The sequence below is a fragment of the Hyla sarda genome, chromosome 6 (assembly GCF_029499605.1).
Source record: "Hyla sarda isolate aHylSar1 chromosome 6, aHylSar1.hap1, whole genome shotgun sequence".
Taxonomy (NCBI): Eukaryota; Metazoa; Chordata; class Amphibia; order Anura; family Hylidae; genus Hyla; species Hyla sarda.
The window spans coordinates 200,460,919-200,482,986 of NC_079194.1; the positions used below are offsets into that span (position 1 = coordinate 200,460,919).

Consider the following 22,068-nt stretch of genomic DNA (forward strand, 5'->3'; position numbering starts at 1 on the left):
TGGTCCAGGACGATCCCAGAGCTAATCCCCAAGACGGATTGTCACAATATATATATACAGTGACCCCCCAACTTATGATGGCCCCGACATATGATCATTTCAACATATGATGGCCTCTCAGAGCCCATCGTATGTTGAAGGCAGCATCGACATATGATGCTGCTGTGTGTCGGGGCCATCATACAAACAGCTATCTGACAGCGCTGACAACTTCAGCAACTGACAGATAGTTGTTTAATGTGCCCCGTGGGCCCCGTTCTTCCTCCTGTTACTCACATGCTGTCCTGCTAACACACGCAGGCTTCAACTGTGAGCTCCGTGTAAGCCCCCCCCCCCCCCCAGTGCAGCCATAGCCAATAGCCTGCAGGCATCCAATGAGCCATCTTGCTGCAGGCATCCAATGAGCTGCTGGCTGCCCTCCCCTTCCTTTCCTATAGAGCTGTAGTCGGCAGGATCGTAATGGAGGACATTCTGTCCCCCCTGAAGGTATTTAAAGAACTGTACAGTACTGTATGTGATGTCACACATCACATACAATACATATACACACTATACACCCCATACATCAATGTTTCCCTATCAGTGTGCCTCCAGCTGTTGCAAAACTATAACTCCCAGCATGCCCAGACAGTCAATGGCTGTACATGCATGCTGGGAGTTGTAGTTGTGCAACAGCTGGAGGCACCCTGGTTTGTTAAACACTCCCCATACACTCCACATACAATGGTCATCCCAGAACCAATTAGCAGTTTCCCATAGAGATATGTACTCGACATATGATGGTTTCAACATATGATGGTTCTCCTGGAACCAATTAATATCATATGTTGAGGGACCACTGTACTTACTTGAAGGAAAGGCAGTGGCACTCCAATATAGTGAAAATAAAGTGGTCTTTATTCACTCCTAGTGAAGCTACATTTCGGAAACCTCACGTTGCCATTATCAAGCAAAAGAATGATACACAGAGATGAGTATTTATGGTCACGCAGGACCAGACCATTCATTAGCATAATTGGTGTGTACAAAACAGACTGTAATAAAACATATGATCGTGAACACAGTAAGGGATAATCATCCACATAATAGTGCAGTTAAGATAATCACTGTCATTACATTCGTATGACAATATACACATCCAGTTTGGCGGCCGCTAACCGGAAGTAACAAGTAGCATTAAGCATTCGCATGGTTTCAGCGAGCCGAGCCGTCTGCCAGGTGAAAACGAGTGAAAACGTCTCCCCACCCACTTCTGTTTGTGTTTTTACTCTGCACTTATACTGTAATCATAATCTATGCACTTTTCACTGTAATATGTATATTGTGACACGAATGTAATGCCAGTGATTATCTTAACTGCATTATTATATGGATGATTATCCCTTACTGTGTTTACGATCATATGCTTCATTATATTCTGTTTTGTATACACCAATTATGCTAATGAATGGGCTGGTCATGCGTGACCATAAATACTCACCTCTGTGTATCATTCTTTTGCTTGATAATGGCAACGTGAGGTTTCTGAAACGTAGCTTCACTAGGAGGGAATAAAGACCACATTATTTTCACTATATTGGAGTGCCACTGCCTTTCCTTCAAGTGTTCATTCATGGATCCCTGACCAGAATCAACAGCCGGAGGCACCTGTTTGAGGAGTGCTGCTCTCTTCAAATACTAATATATATATATATATATATATATATATATATATATATATATATATAAAATTTGATATTATTCAAATAAATACAGATAATTATACGCAGAGTTAATGTAATTTATATATGTACACATAAAGTGACAAGACTCACTATATAAATGTATGAATGTGCCATTAGTGGCTATGAGCCCATTGGTTTCAGGCAGATACAAGAACCCAAGTGCCTGATATATAAAGGCAGTAATGCGTGGCCAATACAAGATGTTAGGCAGATGAAAATTAGTCACAATATAAAAAGGCCCACAAAACGCTAAACCCAAATGAATAAAGCCATATAAAATAGTTTTAATGCATACAATGAGGCCAGCACTATAAATGTAACACTATTATAGCTGGAGGAGGGGGACCTTTTTACAGATTTTTACGTGTTTTTAGGTTAGTCTTTTTTACTATTAATATGACTATTATTATCATTACAAAGTCCAAGTCCTTCTAAGGGCTTATGGCCATCTGTGAGACCATTTGCATTTCACACATCAGACTGATATAGGAGAAATATGTCCTCTTGTTAAAAAAACTGATTTGGTTATTAGTACAGGTAATAGAAAGGAGATCCCTTATCCAGTGTAATTACTCATACCTGATTTTGGGTTGGAGTTGACTCTTAGCGGTTACATAGAAACACTGCTCATCCTCCACAGTGTCCTCATCACTATTAGTCACCATAGCTCGGATTGTGAATGCAGCGTTGGGTGGGGGGAGACAGGAAGCAGGAATCACAGTCCTATATGAGGTGATGTTAATAAGATTTTGTTTCACACACTCAAACCACCCAGACCAGCAAGCACCTACATTTAGAAAAAATACTAGTTAGTTTACAATTATGTAGCCATACTAGCTTATAGGTTACCTGCAATACGTTTACAGAAAATCTGTCAGCTCTATATCAGGCTTAAAGAGGTACTCCGGTGCTAAGACATCTTATCCTCTATCCATAGGCTTGCCCCCTCCCATAGGCTTGCATTGACGGGGTGGAGCGTGATGTCACACGGGGGCGGAGCTGTGATGTCACAATACTCTGGCCTTGTGATCGACAGTCATCAGACCAAGAGCGAACACGCTCTGGTGGCTGATGGTAACGGGGTGCTGTGTGAAAGATCAAGGGGTCCCCAGCGGCAGGACCCCCGCGATCAGGCATCTTATCCCCTATAAGATGTCTTAGCGCCGGAGTACCCCTTTAAAGCTGCAGACATGGACAGATGAGGAGCTGATAGGGAGATAAAACAATGATACATTTCTCTTAGCTGATGGCTGTTTGTAAAGTTATAAACTCATGTTTTTCTTCCATGCTCAAGTGCCATAGGAGTTGTCCTGAGCTGTGGCATGCATGTCTCTTCTCTCCTCCACCCCTCTCTGCTTGACTTTCAGGATTAAGCCTTGTATATTAATCATTTAGGACAGAGAGGGTGGGGAGGAAGGAGTCATGCATGGTGCAGCTCAGCATTGCCTCAATGAAATTTGAGCTTAGAAGGAAAGCATGATTTTATAACTTCTCACTCAGTCATCAGCTGAGAGACATGTATCATTTGTTTTATCAGCTGTCTGCCCAAGTCTGCAGCTCAAGCATAATACGGAGCTGAGAGTTTCCTTTTAAATCTGTGAAAAATCACTCACCACATGTCCATGTGATATTAGCAATACTGTTGCCAGGCCACTGCAGAGTAATGTTGGAGAAGGGACTGACATGTCTGCGAGGTGTAATATGCATCCGACTTTTCTCCTTAATGACATTCTGCAAGATATCAAAATTATGTCAGACATCACAATGCCATGACAATTATTTAAAGAGTTTTCTCACCACAGACAACCCCTTTAAAATGAGGCAATAAGCTAACCCATACCAGTCCAACTTTCCAGAGACCTGAATTTTATCAGAAGGGTTTGGCTGGAGAAACTGTTTTTCTGCAGATGCCACAAGGAAAAGTATTATACAGCAAACTTATTCCCATCAATTCTACATCTCTACAACTACAACTCTAAAATAAATATGGTAAATACTCACTTTTCCTTCTTTATCTAGTCTTCCATGGTTTTCTTTGTTTGTTATTTAAAAAGAAAATGAGACACGAAAAAAAACAACTTTATAAGGCCTCATTCAAACACAATACAGAAATAACCTATTGGCCCTCATTTACTATTCTAAACCCGACCTCTTTTGTCGGTTTTTTTTGTCGCATCTTTGTCTGCGCCATGTCGCAGACATCGTGCGCCAGTCTGCGACACTATGCGACATTTTTTCCCGACGGACCCAATGTGGATTCTCCCAAACCCGAAAAAGGGGCGTAACCCGACATTTCTGAGCTTTCCCGCGTATTTATAAAGGTTTCCAACCCGACTTTGTTGAATTGTTGTGGATTTTTTCCCGACAGCTCAGAGGAGTTGGAAACCAAAACCTACAAAACCCACGTGCGACAAACAGGATGTGACATAATAATAAATACCAGGGGAAAAAAGCAGTCGGGTAAGAAAGCAAGATAGACTTACAACCCGATTTTCTAAGTAAATGAGGGCCATTGTCTAAATCAAGTTTTTGTTATGTTAAACATATTTTGTAAGATTTTTTTGTAAGGTTTAGGCTAATTTTCCATTTTACTATCCATATTATTATATGATGAAATCTTTCCATTTGCATTCTGGCCATTGTGTGCCTAGTAATAGGTGTCCTCTTTATAGTGTTTTATAGTGAAAAGTGACAGCAGTGTATAGATAAGACAGGATCATGTCATTCACTATAGGTCATGGTCGGTGCTCAGACCTCCACCTGTCCCTGTACAATGACTTTTGCACAGGTCACAAAGCATGTCTAGAGAGTCCCCTCCAGTCTATTGTTCCTTATCTATATGCGGCTTGCTTTAAAACATATCTCTAAATGCTGGTAAAAGCAGTATATGGATCTGATCAGGAAAAAAAAATCTAACTGATGCATATCTGTAAGTTTTTTGTTTTTTTTTTGGGGGGGGGGGGTTGGCTTGTAAAAATTCATTCTGAACCTCATGTGTTTTTCATTGTAATGGCAGGATATTGTAAAAAGAAATACGCACTGCATTTAAAAAAAATAAATACCGGTAAATGTGTGGAACTATCCTAAGGTTTCCTTCTCACATTGTTTTTTCTTTAGAACACCATTAAGCTCACCTAAAAATGTATTGGGGAAAAAAACACTTAAAGCATGCAGACAGAAGTTGTTGCAGTTTCCACGGCAAAAACCACACAGGTTTCTTTTTTTTGTGAACATGCCCTCAGCATGAGGTCAAACTGTTAAAGGGGTATTCCAGGCCAAAACTTTTTTTTATATATCAACTGGCCTCGGAAAGTTAAACGGATTTGTAAATTACTTCTATTAAAAAATCTTAATCCTTCCAATAGTTATTAGCTTCTGAAGTTGAGTTGTTGTTTTCTGTCTAACTGCTCTCTGATGACTCACGTCCCGGGAGCTGTGCAGTTCCTATGGGGATATTCTCCCATCATGCACAGCTCCCGGGACATGACATCATCATTGAGCAGTTAGACAAAAAACTTCAGAAGCTAATAACTATTGGAAGGATTAAGATTTTTAATAGAAGTAATTTACAAATCTGTTTAACTTTCCGGAGCCAGTTGAGATATATATATATATATATATATATATATATATATATATATATATATATAAGGTTTTGCCTGGAATACCCCTTTAAGCTGTTAGCATTTGGAGCAATAGAGTCATTCAAGACAGTTTGGCCCAAATTTATTGTTGCAAATGTTCCAGAATTTTGGTGCTATTTCCTTCAAAAACTGGTGGATGTCACGATTCGGCTTCCAGGTAGTGGATCCTCTGTGTCAGCGAGGGATTGGCGTGGACCGTGCTAGTGGACCGGTTCTAAGAGGCTACTGGTGTTCACCAGAGCCCGCCGCAAAGCGGGATGGTCTTGCTGCGGCAGTAGCAACCAGGTAGTATCCACTAGCAACGGCTCAACCTCGCTGACTGCTGAGAAGGCGTGGGACAGAAGGACTAGGCAGAGGCAAGGTCAGACGTAGCAGAAGGTCGGGGCAGGCGGCAAGGTTCGTAGTCAAGATGGATAGCAGAAGTTCAGGTAACACAGGCTTTGGACACACTAAACGCTTTCACTGGCACAAGGCAACAAGATCCGGCCAGGGAGTGCAGGGGCAGTGAGCAGATATAGTCTGGGAGCAGGTGGAAGCCAATTAAGCTAATTGTGCCAGGCACCAATCATTGGTGCACTGGCCCTTTAAGTCTCAGAGAGCTGGCACGCGCGCGCCCTAGAGAGCGGAGCCGCGCGCGCCAGCGCATGACAGCAGGGGACCGGGACGGGTAAGTGACCTGGGATGCGATTCGCGAGCGGGCGCGTCCCGCTGTGCGAATCGCATCCCCGACGGCCATGACAGTGCAGCGCTCCTGGACAGCGGGACTGACCGGGGCGCTGCAGGGAGAGAGACGCCGTGAGCGCTCCGGGGAGGAGCGGGGACCCGGAGCGCTAGGCGTAACAGTGGACATAACTTTGTACTCCTGATGAGTTTTACACACTTTCGATGAATCAGATAAACAGAGGATGGCCTTGGTAAATGTATTTGGCACCAGCATAGTCTGGTGTGGTCTATATGCACAAAAAATGTTGGTGCATGATTCCAGCTTAAAACTGGTTTAAACTTCAACAAAACTGTCTACAGATTTACCAGGCTTATCAATCAGCCTTAGACATTCTGGTAAAAAATTTAGCAGAATTTGTCACTTTATAAATCCTATTATATAAAATTTGTCATTTTATTTGTCACTCTTCTCCGCTCCGGGCCGTCCCCGGACTAGTGATGCTGCATTGATGCTGCCGCGCAAGGATGTCCATGCTGGGCAGACATATGATGTTAGGGGCATCCCTGCGCACAGACGTCTGCTGCGCACGGACATCCCTGCGTGGCGGCGTCAATGCCAGGTCACTAGTCCGAAGAAGGCCTCTCGGTGAAAATGGACAGCCCGTACCGTCTCATCCTCCCACCAGAATGCGAACGGCCCCTGCAGTGAAGATGGACGGCCCAGCTCACCCTCCCTGGACGGTCTCTACAGCTACTAGAGCAACAACTGGGGAGGTGAGAAGAAAAGGAAAGGGGGGTCTGGATGATGACAGGGGGGATATTGACAGGGGGTCATATGGACAGGGGGTGATATGGACAGGGGGTCATATGGACAGGGGGGTCTGGATGATTACAGGGGTGGGGGGATGATGGATGATGACAGGGGAGGGGGGATGATGTATTTCCCACCCTAGGCTTATACTCAAGTCAATAAGTTTTCCTAGGTTTTTGGGGTGAAATTAGGGGCCTCGGCTTATATTCGGAATGGCTAATACTCAAGTATATATATATATATATATATATATATATATATATATATAGATCAGTGTTTAACAAATAGAGTGCCCCCAGCTGGGAGGTGTACTTTTGCAACAGCTGGAGGCACCATGGTTGGAAAACACTGATATATATCATAGAGCAAGAAGGGCTGAAGTGAGCCCAGGCAGGCTTCAGATGATCTTGCGCCTGCCAGGCCATGCCCCCTTCCTCCCTCACAGACAGAGAGCTGAATGAGCAGACATGCAGTGAGAAACTAAAGTATTTAGAAGGTGTTTAGAAAAAAAAAAAAAAAACAGGGTTAGTGTCAGGAAGAGTCAGGGACAGATGGGGGGGGGGGGGTGGAATTTGTGACAGTTTAGTTCATGATAGGTACTCTTTAAGAACAAAAATGCGTGCATAAAAAAAAAAATGCCAGGGAATATTATACTGTTTGAACATAAAAATGTATAATACATTTAGGGTATGCTAAGTAAATTTTTTGGCAAATTTTTTCTTAAATCTCTACCAGTGTTGCATCAATGCCAATGCAAGACATATCTCTCACTATGGAGGAATTTACACAAAGTATTTTGATCAGTATATGGTCAATATTTTTTGCTTACATCAGAACTGGGTGTAAAGAGAGAATAAGGTGACAAACTTTCCATTATAATTTTTCTTTGCATCAGTTTGGGTATGTTCACACAAAGGAACTGATGAGATGCTGGGCCACAGTGCAACATCTGTAACAGGGCCCTCAGCTATAAGGCTTCTTCATTTATAGTACTGTCATATATATATGAAAGAGAGATTTAATGGGTCCCTTAGGCTCTTGGGCCAGGGTGCATCAACACCTTCTGCCCCCTTTATAGTTATACCTCTGGGAATTGGGGCTTATTTGGTGCAAAATTTTATGCAAATTTGACTTAATGGGATTTTACTTGTGCATATCCATGTCCATTTCCTTACATGTTGGAAATTTCTGTATGGAAATGACTCCATAAATAGAGTCATGATAATCCCATTAAAATTAATGGAAGTCTGATTCAAGACCAAATCTGTGTGGAATTTAAATGGGTACTCCGCTGCTCAGCGTTCGGAACAAAATGTTCCAAACACTTAGAGCCGGCGCTGGGAGCTTGTGACGTCACGGTCCCGCCTCTTGTGATGTCACGCCCCCTCCCATAGACTTGCATTGAGGGAGCAGGGCATGAAGTCATGAGCCCCCGGCGCTGGGTCTAAGCGTTCAGAACATTTTGTTCTGAGCAGCGGAGTACCCCTTTAACACAGAAACTGTTTGAAATTCCTTGTGGATCCCACATTCATTTTCTCAGTGTGAACAAGCCCTTACACTCTTTTGTTTGTTTTGGATAACAATGCTGACAAAAATCTATGTATATATAAAACTCAATGGCCCTCATTTACTATTGCAAACCCGACATGTTTTGTCGGGTTGTGCGCCAGATTCTGACGCATTGCGCCAGAAATTCTTTCTGCGCCAGAATTTGTGCCAGAATTGAAAAAAAAAAATACTAATTCTCCATTTTGCTAAGAAAACCCGAAAAAGGGGCTTGGCTGCCTGGGAAAGTGGACGTGGTCTCCGAAAAGGGGCATGTTTTCAACATTTTCACAAAAACCCAACATATTTACTAAGGTTTCCATATAAAATGTGGTGGATTTGAGCTGAGGAAAACCCTACGGATCAGAGCATGTGTAAAACAAGCAAAGTGTAGGGAAAGTGTAAAATGTAGGGAAACCTTAGTAAATACCGTGGAAAAAAATTAGGAATTAGGGTAGGGAATTAAACCCACAAAGAAACCTACACAACACTCTTAGTAAATGAGGGCCAATGTGTGTGTGTGTGTGTGTATGTATGTATGTGTGTATGATGTATGTGTGTGTGTGTGTGTGTGTGTATGTATGTATGTATGATGTATGTGTGTGTGTGTGTGTATGTATGTATGTATGATGTATGTGTGTGTGTGTGTGTATGTGTGTATGTATGTATGTGTGTATGTTCCACAAAAACATCCAAATGGCTAATGATATTAACATGAAACTTGGCACACATGTTACCTATATGTCAACAACAAACATAGGATAGGTGATTTAACCCTTACTCACCCCCATTTGCGAGGGTCAGGGTTTTTGTTTAAAGTCCCATACAAGTCTATGGGAAATATATGTTACTGCATAACTTCCAAACAGCTGGAGATATTTTGATAATACTTGGTCACACGTTACTTATATGTCCACTTAAAATATAGGATAGTTAATTTAACCCTTTACTACCCCCATTTGTGAGGGTCTGGGTTTTTCTTTACAGTCCCATGCAAATCAATGGGAAATTTATGTTCTCACATAACTTCTGTATGGCTGGAGATATTTCAATACCTGGTACACATATTACAGATCAGGATATGAGGTCGGGATAGGAGGTCGAGATAGGAGGACGGAATAGGAGGTTCGAGATAGGAGTTCGGGATAGGAGGTCGGCATAGGAGGATGGGATAGGAGGACGGGATAGGAGGTCGGGATAGGAGGTCGGGATAGGAGGTCGGCATAGGAGGATGGGATAGGAGGACGGGATAGGAGGTCGGGATAGGACGGGATAGGAGGTCGGGATAGGAGGTTGGGATAGGAGGATGGGATAGGAGGACTTGATAGGAGGTCGGGATAGGAGGTCGGGATAGGAGGATGGGATAGGAGGTTGGGATAGGAGGTCGGGATATGAGTACGGGATAGGAGGACGGGATAGGAGGTTGAGATAGGAGGAGGGGATAGGAGGACGGGGTATGAGGACAGGATATGGGGTTGGGATATGACAACAATATATGGGGATGGGATATGAAGTCAAAAGCTTCCTCCTTTGTTGATTTTCCTCCCCAACAAGGATGAGGAAGGAAAAACCGTGCAATGCCGGGTACTCAGCTAGTACTGAATAAATAAACGAAATAAATACATTAGTAAGCCTTAACCTGAGCACTATCTACATGACATAGACTTCATTACCTGTCTTAATGTTTTCTGTTACTGTAACGTTCCCGATGTGTAAGCTAATGTTCGATACTGCATTTCCAGCATTAACTGTGACCATATAAACACCTGAGATGACAAAATGTAATGAATTATATTATATAATATATATAATTATATTATAATCTCACAAGAATCTATAAGTGAAAACATGTTACTGTCCTATACAATCATAGATATGACAACTGGAGAACAATGAAACAACTGACCATTATTAGTAGGCATCAGAATATGTTACAAATATTATTACTAGCAGACTACTGTACCTGTGGTGCCAATGGTGATGTTGTATATGTGCGGTTGGGTGGTCAGACATTTCCCAGAGTGTTTCATGGTATCATTAGATCCTGTAATCTCAATCACTACAGCAGCAGGTATCCCATTAGATACAGTCACATTTATCTGTAATTCTTTCCCTGCTTCCACAGTGTTGGCAGATAAATGAGCTTGTAAACCAGATACCACCTCAATAAGATGGATGGTAACATTGGTGTTCAGTTGAATTGACATTTTGTGACTAGATGCAACAATTTGCAGCTGGTGAACTCCAGGGCCAATAATCTTTTGAGATGCAGCATCCAAGGTCAGGTTATGAGGAGTATCTTGAGGATTTACCCTGGTCTCTGTTAACGTCATGTTGTCATGTATAATAGAGATGTTCATCTCGCTACCTGTATCAAATAAGCAAACACATTGTCACAAAAAACACATAAAAAAGTCTAATTTGCGAGAGGTAATATGTATTGACATAGTTAAGACGTACTGTAAATAGCATTAGACACAATTGTGAAATATTTTCTTTTAAAGGCCAATTTATGTCAATGTATACAAGAGTTATTTGGGGATTCCTTTCTTTATAAAACTAGTTGGAGTTGGAAAACCCAAATTTATCCACCACATTCTCCAGGAAAGCTAAAGTAACATCAGTATTATGACATGCAGCCCTTCACAAATGAAGAATTCAATGTTTTTTTTCATTCTTTTGTCAGATATTAATAAATTCATATCAAATTAGAGGCAAATGATGGTACAGAAATCTGTAGAGCTGTATTATGGTTCTGTCCAGTTCTGCAAATGTACATAACATGCTCAAGTGCATTAGGCCTTATGTAAATTTTATGAGAACTGTACTTTTACACATGAATATTATAGGGTAGATTTATTATCATAAAAGTTTCAGAAATCAGGCACTTTTTGTCTAAAAAAAAAAACTAGCTTACATCAATTTTTCCATACTTATTATAATTTAAGATACTTAATAGAGATGTTTTTGTCACATCTGGAAAAGGGGTGAAACTAAGTGAAAAGTGGGCAGGCATGCATGCAACTCGGTGTACCAAAATTGTGCCCAAATTATACTGTAAGATGTTGGAGTAAAGTAATCCAACTAAAAGATGGTCTAAAATTGGACAAGGCAGTATAAAGACATACCACATATATCAAACAGAGTCAATATAGAAAATGAACCAGCTCACCGCCTGTAGATATTGTATGATAGGAAGGAACTTCAGGTAATTTAGGAATACAGGTCCAAGCCGCAAATCTTGTTATGAACAGAATCCAAAAAGCAAAAGGTGTAAAAAATTGTTAAAAATTCCAGGTCCCAAAAAATCGGTAAAATCCAAAATGTATTATATCATATTAAAATGATACCCAAAAATGGTGCAGAGTAAAAACAAGCAGAAATTCTGACGCATTTCGAACCACATGGTTCTTAGTCATGGCACCATGACTAAGAACCATGTGGTTCGAAACGCGTTGGCATTTCTGCTTGTTTTTACTGTTCACCATTTTCAGTATCATTTTAATATGATTTAATACATTTTGGATTTTACCAATTTTTGGGGAGCTGGAATTTTCTGCACCTTTTGCTTTTTGGATATATCAAACAGCCTGATACATAGTGATAAGTTTGTGCTGTCTAAGAATTATAAGTAAAGCTTCCCCTATATGTCTAAAGTTATTAAAGGTCTTGTCTGTCACCTGTGTTCATCTCCACCTGAATCCACAACGTCTGTCCATATATTGTGCTACATGCTTCATCTTGGGACTCATGGTGGCTAAAGCAACCAGAAACAGTAAGGGTGCCGATGCTTTCCTCCACTATGATGTTTTGTTGCGCCGTCACGTGCCATTCACTAGTTGAACATTCTACAAACACAGTGAAGTCTCCAGGAGATGTGTAGCTGTGAACTATACTGCTCGACACACTGAAAGATAAAATAGTGGCCACCGTCATAATCTGTACTAAGCAAATATTTTTACTGCAATGTGGCTATAATGTACAGTAAATGCCGGTGATCCAATCTATTATTGTATTAGGTTTCTCCATGATAGTCATGGCTACAAAGTCACAATGCTAAGTGCAAACCCTGTAAATCTTCACTTTCATAATATATTTATTATATTCATGCTACTGGCTATGATAAAATTGTAATATAGCAAATACACAATATTCAACATTGGAATTGAAACACCAAAAAGGAAAAGTTGTGGAATTATGGAAATCACAAAATTAATAGATATGTTAATCATGGAGCCACGGCAAGGTTAAACATGGCAGTACTGCAGGCACTGCTGTCAGGGGCCCGCAACAAATGAGGGAAAAATGGCCCATCACTGCTACCACTTTCTACCTGCAGGGGGCAGCAATCTGACTGAGATCTAATGGCAGCCCTGCATTCATCAGCAATATGGAGGTTCATTCTGCTCATGTAGTGAGTGTTGTTAAGGGTTAGATGGGGAAAAGGAAGCTACCATCCCCCTCCTACAGGGAGGTGTAGATAGAAGACCCTCTCCTCTCTCCTGGGCCCCTTCCCTGCTCCCTCAGTAACATCCCCTGCCTACTGCTGCTGTATATACATCTGTATACAGTTCTATAGTCAGGAACAGGAGAAGAGGGAGGGGCTTTAGGCTGCATATTACCTGGCTGGGAGCAGGAATAGTTACGATTTCACATGTGGACCCCCTGGAGCTGTCCAATCCTGCCTGCTTAAACACTAAATTTGCTTGTTTGTGTAAGTGGCCCGGTACGGTATGGTGTTGCCCCGTACCTTTCCTGCCCTGTCAAGTAGTGTCCCTCAGTGTCCCAGGGCCCCCTGTAGTTGTTTCCCTATTTGAATACAGTGATTCCTCAACTTACAATGGCCTCAACATACAATGGTCTTTTTTGGACCATTGTAACTTGAAACCAGACTCAACATACAATGCTACAGACAGTCCAGATCTGTGAAACGTGTCAATGGCTGGAAGAACCGACCAATCAGAATGGATATTTACTGGTAAAACCCCTGTATTAGAGCATGCACTGTAGTACTGAAGTGCATGCACTGAATTACTGTCTGGTAGCGCCCCCTACAGTACAGGGAGGTATTACATGTTCAGTACTACTCTTAACCTATGTCAAAGTTAGCTGCTCCTTTGGACACCAAGTAAAGGCGGCTCCATTTTACATTTTTAGGAAATTGCATGCACTGTACAGGACCCTGAAGAAACTCCTGTCCTCTAAATAGACCAGTGTTTCCCAACCAGGGCGCCTCCAGCTGTTGAAAAACTACAACTCCCAGCATGCCTGGACAGCCTTCGGCTGTCCGGGTAAGCTGGGAGTTGTAGTTTTGCAACAGCTGCAGGCCCTCTGGTTGGGAAACACTGACACGGACAGTGATTTACAGCTCCCAGCAGATCTTTCTTACTTTTATATGTAAGGACTTGCATTATCTGTATTAGTCATCTACTTATTTTGCTTTAATCCTAACTTTTTCCTATTTTGGATGACATTTTGGTGCCTTTAGAACCAATTACCAGGTTTCCATAGAGTTATGGACTCAACATACTATGGTTTCAACATACAATGGTCGTCCTGGAACCAATTAATATTGTAACTTGAGGGACCACTGTATATTAAAAGATGTGTTATGCCTTATGTGTTATGCCATAGGAGGTACCTATGGGCTCCCTGCTAGTCTCCCCAATATAGGCCCTGGGTGGAGCTGCTCTCCTTCTCTCTTAGGCTGGGTTCACACCACGTTTTGTTAAATACGGCTTCCGTATACGGTTGGGAGGAGGGGGCGGGGCTTAATCGCGGCGCCCGCACTCAGCCGTATTCGGGAACCGTATTTAATGTATGTCTATGAGCCGACCGGAGTGAACCGCAGCCTCCGGTCGGCTTCGTTTTCGGCCGTATGCGGTTTCCCGACCGCAGTCAAAAACGTGGTCGATTGTGTGAACGCTTTATTAGAAGGCATACTACTATGTAGGGGAACTATTAGGGGTTTCTTCTGTGTGAGGGGATTATTTTTTGTGTGAAGTACTATGGATAGGAAGTTTGTATAGAAGTAAGGTGCTGCAAAAGTGCAAAGCCTAAGGTGTTTGTCTGGCTGATTCTGCAAAGACAAGTTACAGCTGGAAGAAGTCCTGTGGCCATCTAGGCCAGAAGAAAAGGAGAAGAAAAGTGAACTACTCAGATCAGAGAACGTGTTACCTGGTTGTTACTGCATTGTAGTCAATATGTGGTCATTATATAGGGGTGATATTAGTCTATGTAGAGTGTTTTGTATACAGTAACAGTAGGAGATGGTAATATGTGGTCATTGTATAGGGGTGATATAAGTCTGTGTAGAGTGTTTTGTATACAGTAACAGTAGGAGGTGGTAATATGTGGTCATTATATAGGGGTGATATTAGTCTGTGTAGAGTGTTTTGTATACAGTAACAGTAGGAGGTGGTAATATGTGGTCATTATATAGGGGTGATATTAGTCTGTGTAGAGTGTTTTGTATACAGTAACAGTAGGAGGTGGTAATATGTGGTCATTATATAGGGGTGATATTAGTCTATGTAGAGTGTTTTGTATACAGTAACAGTAGGAGGTGGTAATATGTGGTCATTATATAGGGGTGATATTAGTCTATGTAGAGTGTTTTGTATACAGTAACAGTAGGAGGTGGTAATATGTGGTCATTGTATAGGGGTGATATTAGTCTATGTAGAGTGTTTTGTATACAGTAACAGTAGGAGGTGGTAATATGTGGTCATTATATAGGGGTGATATTAGTCTGTGTAGAGTGTTTTGTATACAGTAACAGTAGGAGGTGGTAATATGTGGTCATTATATAGGGGTGATATTAGTCTATGTAGAGTGTTTTATATACAGTAACAGTAGGAGGTGGTAATATGTGGTCATTGTATAGGGGTGATATTAGTCTGTGTAGTGTTTTGTATACAGTAACAGTAGGAGGTGGTAATATGTGGTCATTATATAGGGGTGATATTAGTCTGTGTAGAGTGTTTTGTATACAGTAACAGTAGGAGGTGGTAATATGTGGTCATTATATAGGGGTGATATTAGTCTATGTAGAGTGTTTTATATACAGTAACAGTAGGAGGTGGTAATATGTGGTCATTATATAGGGGTGATATTAGTCTGCGTAGTGTTTTGTATACAGTAACAGTAGGAGGTGGTAATATGTGGTCATTGTATAGGGGTGATATTAGTCTGTGTAGTGTTTTGTATACAGTAACAGTAGGAGGTGGTAATATGTGGTCATTATATAGGGGTGATATTAGTCTATGTAGAGTGTTTTGTATACAGTAACAGTAGGAGGTGGTAATATGTGGTCATTATATAGGGGTGATATTAGTCTATGTAGAGTGTTTTGTATACAGTAACAGTAGGAGGTGGTAATATGTGGTCATTATATAGGGGTGATATTAGTCTATGTAGAGTGTTTTATATACAGTAACAGTAGGAGGTGGTAATATGTGGTCATTGTATAGGGGTGATATTAGTCTGTGTAGAGTGTTTTGTATACAGTAACAGTAGGAGGTGGTAATATGTGGTCATTATATAGGGGTGATATTAGTCTATGTAGAGTGTTTTGTATACAGTAACAGTAGGAGGTGGTAATATGTGGTCATTATATAGGGGTGATATTAGTCTATGTAGAGTGTTTTATATACAGTAACAGTAGGAGGTGGTAATATGTGGTCATTATATAGGGGTGATATTAGTCTGTGTAGAGTGTTTTGTATACAGTAACAGTAGGAGGTGGTAATATGTGGTCATTATATAGGGGTGATATTAGTCTATGTAGAGTGTTTTATATACAGTAACAGTAGGAGGTGGTAATATGTGGTCATTGTATAGGGGTGATATTAGTCTGTGTAGTGTTTTGTATACAGTAACAGTAGGAGGTGGTAATATGTGGTCATTATATAGGGGTGATATTAGTCTGTGTAGAGTGTTTTGTATACAGTAACAGTAGGAGGTGGTAATATGTGGTCATTATATAGGGGTGATATTAGTCTATGTAGAGTGTTTTATATACAGTAACAGTAGGAGGTGGTAATATGTGGTCATTGTATAGGGGTGATATTAGTCTGTGTAGTGTTTTGTATACAGTAACAGTAGGAGGTGGTAATATGTGGTCATTATATAGGGGTGATATTAGTCTATGTAGAGTGTTTTGTATACAGTAACAGTAGGAGGTGGTAATATGTGGTCATTATATAGGGGTGATATTAGTCTATGTAGAGTGTTTTGTATACAGTAACAGTAGGAGGTGGTAATATGTGGTCATTATATAGGGGTGATATTAGTCCGTGTAGAGTGTTTTATATACAGTAACAGTAGGAGGTGGTAATATGTGGTCATTATATAGGGGTGATATTAGTCTATGTAGAGTGTTTTATATACAGTAACAGTAGGAGGTGGTAATATGTGGTCATTATATAGGGGTGATATTAGTCTATGTAGAGTGTTTTATATACAGTAACAGTAGGAGGTGGTAATATGTGGTCATTGTATAGGGGTGATATTAGTCTGTGTAGTGTTTTGTATACAGTAACAGTAGGAGGTGGTAATATGTGGTCATTGTATAGGGGTGATATTAGTCTATGTAGAGTGTTTTATATACAGTAACAGTAGGAGGTGGTAATATGTGGTCATTATATAGGGGTGATATTAGTCTATGTAGAGTGTTTTATATACAGTAACAGTAGGAGGTGGTAATATGTGGTCATTATATAGGGGTGATATTAGTCTGTGTAGTGTTTTGTATACAGTAACAGTAGGAGGTGGTAATATGTGGTCATTGTATAGGGGTGATATTAGTCTGTGTAGTGTTTTGTATACAGTAACAGTAGGAGGTGGTAATATGTGGTCATTGTATAGGGGTGATATTAGTCTATGTAGAGTGTTTTGTATACAGTAACAGTAGGAGGTGGTAATATGTGGTCATTATATAGGGGTGATATTAGTCTATGTAGAGTGTTTTGTATACAGTAACAGTAGGAGGTGGTAATATGTGGTCATTATATAGGGGTGATATTAGTCTGTGTAGAGTGTTTTGTATACAGTAACAGTAGGAGGTGGTAATATGTGGTCATTATATAGGGGTGATATTAGTCTATGTAGAGTGTTTTATATACAGTAACAGTAGGAGGTGGTAATATGTGGTCATTATATAGGGGTGATATTAGTCTGTGTAGTGTTTTGTATACAGTAACAGTAGGAGGTGGTAATATGTGGTCATTATATAGGGGTGATATTAGTCTGTGTAGAGTGTTTTGTATACAGTAACAGTAGGAGGTGGTAATATGTGGTCATTATATAGGGGTGATATTAGTCTGTGTAGTGTTTTGTATACAGTAACAGTAGGAGGTGGTAATATGTGGTCATTATATAGGTTTGATATTAGTCCGTGTAGAGTGTTTTATATACAGTAACAGTAGGAGGTGGTAATATGTGGTCATTATATAGGGGTGATATTAGTCTATGTAGAGTGTTTTATATACAGTAACAGTAGGAGGTGGTAATATGTGGTCATTATATAGGGGTGATATTAGTCTATGTAGAGTGTTTTATATACAGTAACAGTAGGAGGTGGTAATATGTGGTCATTGTATAGGGGTGATATTAGTCTGTGTAGTGTTTTGTATACAGTAACAGTAGGAGGTGGTAATATGTGGTCATTGTATAGGGGTGATATTAGTCTATGTAGAGTGTTTTATATACAGTAACAGTAGGAGGTGGTAATATGTGGTCATTATATAGGGGTGATATTAGTCTATGTAGAGTGTTTTGTATACAGTAACAGTAGGAGGTGGTAATATGTGGTCATTATATAGGGGTGATATTAGTCTGTGTAGAGTGTTTTGTATACAGTAACAGTAGGAGGTGGTTATATGTGGTCATTGTATAGGGGTGATATTAGTCTGTGTAGTGTTTTGTATACAGTAACAGTAGGAGGTGGTAATATGTGGTCATTATATAGGGGTGATATTAGTCTGTGTAGAGTGTTTTGTATACAGTAACAGTAGGAGGTGGTAATATGTGGTCATTGTATAGGGGTGATATTAGTCTATGTAGAGTGTTTTATATACAGTAACAGTAGGAGGTGGTAATATGTGGTCATTATATAGGGGTGATATTAGTCTGTGTAGTGTTTTGTATACAGTAACAGTAGGAGGTGGTAATATGTGGTCATTGTATAGGGGTGATATTAGTCTATGTAGAGTGTTTTATATACAGTAACAGTAGGAGGTGGTAATATGTGGTCATTATATAGGGGTGATATTAGTCTGTGTAGTGTTTTGTATACAGTAACAGTAGGAGGTGGTAATATGTGGTCATTATATAGGGGTGATATTAGTCTATGTAGAGTGTTTTGTATACAGTAACAGTAGGAGGTGGTAATATGTGGTCATTATATAGGGGTGATATTAGTCCGTGTAGAGTGTTTTATATACAGTAACAGTAGGAGGTGGTAATATGTGGTCATTATATAGGGGTGATATTAGTCTATGTAGAGTGTTTTATATACAGTAACAGTAGGAGGTGGTAATATGTGGTCATTATATAGGGGTGATATTAGTCTATGTAGAGTGTTTTATATACAGTAACAGTAGGAGGTGGTAATATGTGGTCATTGTATAGGGGTGATATTAGTCTGTGTAGTGTTTTGTATACAGTAACAGTAGGAGGTGGTAATATGTGGTCATTATATAGGGGTGATATTAGTCTGTGTAGTGTTTTGTATACAGTAACAGTAGGAGGTGGTAATATGTGGTCATTATATAGGGGTGATATTAGTCTATGTAGAGTGTTTTGTATACAGTAACAGTAGGAGGTGGTAATATGTGGTCATTATATAGGGGTGATATTAGTCTGTGTAGAGTGTTTTGTATACAGTAACAGTAGGAGGTGGTAATATGTGGTCATTATATAGGGGTGATATTAGTCTGTGTAGTGTTTTGTATACAGTAACAGTAGGAGGTGGTAATATGTGGTCATTGTATAGGGGTGATATTAGTCTATGTAGAGTGTTTTATATACAGTAACAGTAGGAGGTGGTAATATGTGGTCATTATATAGGGGTGATATTAGTCTGTGTAGTGTTTTGTATACAGTAACAGTAGGAGGTGGTAATATGTGGTCATTATATAGGGGTGATATTAGTCTGTGTAGAGTGTTTTGTATACAGTAACAGTAGGAGGTGGTAATATGTGGTCATTATATAGGGGTGATATTAGTCTATGTAGAGTGTTTTGTATACAGTAACAGTAGGAGGTGGTAATATGTGGTCATTATATAGGGGTGATATTAGTCCGTGTAGAGTGTTTTATATACAGTAACAGTAGGAGGTGGTAATATGTGGTCATTATATAGGGGTGATATTAGTCTATGTAGAGTGTTTTATATACAGTAACAGTAGGAGGTGGTAATATGTGGTCATTATATAGGGGTGATATTAGTCTATGTAGAGTGTTTTATATACAGTAACAGTAGGAGGTGGTAATATGTGGTCATTGTATAGGGGTGATATTAGTCTGTGTAGTGTTTTGTATACAGTAACAGTAGGAGGTGGTAATATGTGGTCATTGTATAGGGGTGATATTAGTCTATGTAGAGTGTTTTATATACAGTAACAGTAGGAGGTGGTAATATGTGGTCATTATATAGGGGTGATATTAGTCTATGTAGAGTGTTTTGTATACAGTAACAGTAGGAGGTGGTAATATGTGGTCATTATATAGGGGTGATATTAGTCTGTGTAGAGTGTTTTGTATACAGTAACAGTAGGAGGTGGTAATATGTGGTCATTATATAGGGGTGATATTAGTCTGTGTAGTGTTTTGTATACAGTAACAGTAGGAGGTGGTAATATGTGGTCATTGTATAGGGGTGATATTAGTCCGTGTAGAGTGTTTTATATACAGTAACAGTAGGAGGTGGTAATATGTGGTCATTATATAGGGGTGATATTAGTCTATGTAGAGTGTTTTATATACAGTAACAGTAGGAGGTGGTAATATGTGGTCATTATATAGGGGTGATATTAGTCTATGTAGAGTGTTTTATATACAGTAACAGTAGGAGGTGGTAATATGTGGTCATTGTATAGGGGTGATATTAGTCTGTGTAGTGTTTTGTATACAGTAACAGTAGGAGGTGGTAATATGTGGTCATTGTATAGGGGTGATATTAGTCTATGTAGAGTGTTTTATATACAGTAACAGTAGGAGGTGGTAATATGTGGTCATTATATAGGGGTGATATTAGTCTATGTAGAGTGTTTTGTATACAGTAACAGTAGGAGGTGGTAATATGTGGTCATTATATAGGGGTGATATTAGTCTGTGTAGAGTGTTTTGTATACAGTAACAGTAGGAGGTGGTAATATGTGGTCATTATATAGGGGTGATATTAGTCTGTGTAGTGTTTTGTATACAGTAACAGTAGGAGGTGGTAATATGTGGTCATTGTATAGGGGTGATATTAGTCTATGTAGAGTGTTTTATATACAGTAACAGTAGGAGGTGGTAATATGTGGTCATTATATAGGGGTGATATTAGTCTGTGTAGTGTTTTGTATACAGTAACAGTAGGAGGTGGTAATATGGGGTCATTATATAGGGGTGATATTAGTCTATGTAGAGTGTTTTGTATACAGTAACAGTAGGAGGTGGTAATATGTGGTCATTATATAGGGGTGATATTAGTCCGTGTAGAGTGTTTTATATACAGTAACAGTAGGAGGTGGTAATATGTGGTCATTATATAGGGGTGATATTAGTCTATGTAGAGTGTTTTATATACAGTAACAGTAGGAGGTGGTAATATGTGGTCATTATATAGGGGTGATATTAGTCTATGTAGAGTGTTTTATATACAGTAACAGTAGGAGGTGGTAATATGTGGTCATTGTATAGGGGTGATATTAGTCTGTGTAGTGTTTTGTATACAGTAACAGTAGGAGGTGGTAATATGTGGTCATTGTATAGGGGTGATATTAGTCTATGTAGAGTGTTTTATATACAGTAACAGTAGGAGGTGGTAATATGTGGTCATTATATAGGGGTGATATTAGTCTGTGTAGAGTGTTTTGTATACAGTAACAGTAGGAGGTGGTAATATGTGGTCATTATATAGGGGTGATATCAGTCTGTGTAGTGTTTTGTATACAGTAACAGTAGGAGGTGTTAATATGTGGTCATTATATAGGGGTGATATTAGTCTATGTAGAGTGTTTTATATACAGTAACAGTAGGAGGTGGTAATATGTGGTCATTGTATAGGGGTGATATTAGTCTATGTAGAGTGTTTTGTATACAGTAACAGTAGGAGGTGGTAATATGTGGTCATTATATAGGGGTGATATTAGTCTGTGTAGTGTTTTATATACAGTAACAGTAGGAGGTGGTAATATGTGGTCATTATATAGGGGTGATATTAGTCTGTGTAGAGTGTTTTGTATACAGTAACAGTAGGAGGTGGTAATATGTGGTCATTATATAGGGTTGATATTAGTCTGTGTAGAGTGTTTTGTATACAGTAACAGTAGGAGGTGGTAATATGTGGTCATTATATAGGGGTGATATTAGTCTGCGTAGAGTGTTTTGTATACAGTAACAGTAGGAGGTGGTAATATGTGGTCATTATATAGGGGTGATATTAGTCTATGTAGAGTGTTTTGTATACAGTA

General features: G+C 39.8%; 1 protein-coding gene across 1 annotated transcript in view; it reads right to left on the reverse strand.

The window, feature by feature from the left end:
* LOC130276601 (polycystic kidney disease protein 1-like 2) overlaps positions 1 to 22,068 on the reverse strand; it is a 264,668-nt gene that overhangs the window by 83,388 nt on the left and 159,212 nt on the right. Inside the window, exons 8-13 of the mRNA XM_056526192.1 lie at positions 12,068 to 12,294; positions 10,351 to 10,755; positions 10,061 to 10,153; positions 3,726 to 3,757; positions 3,338 to 3,455; positions 2,304 to 2,511 (exon numbers count right to left, since the gene is read on the reverse strand). Of these exons, the coding sequence (XP_056382167.1) occupies positions 2,304 to 2,511; positions 3,338 to 3,455; positions 3,726 to 3,757; positions 10,061 to 10,153; positions 10,351 to 10,755; positions 12,068 to 12,294 (1,083 nt within the window). The remainder of the gene's footprint in view (positions 1 to 2,303; positions 2,512 to 3,337; positions 3,456 to 3,725; positions 3,758 to 10,060; positions 10,154 to 10,350; positions 10,756 to 12,067; positions 12,295 to 22,068) is intronic.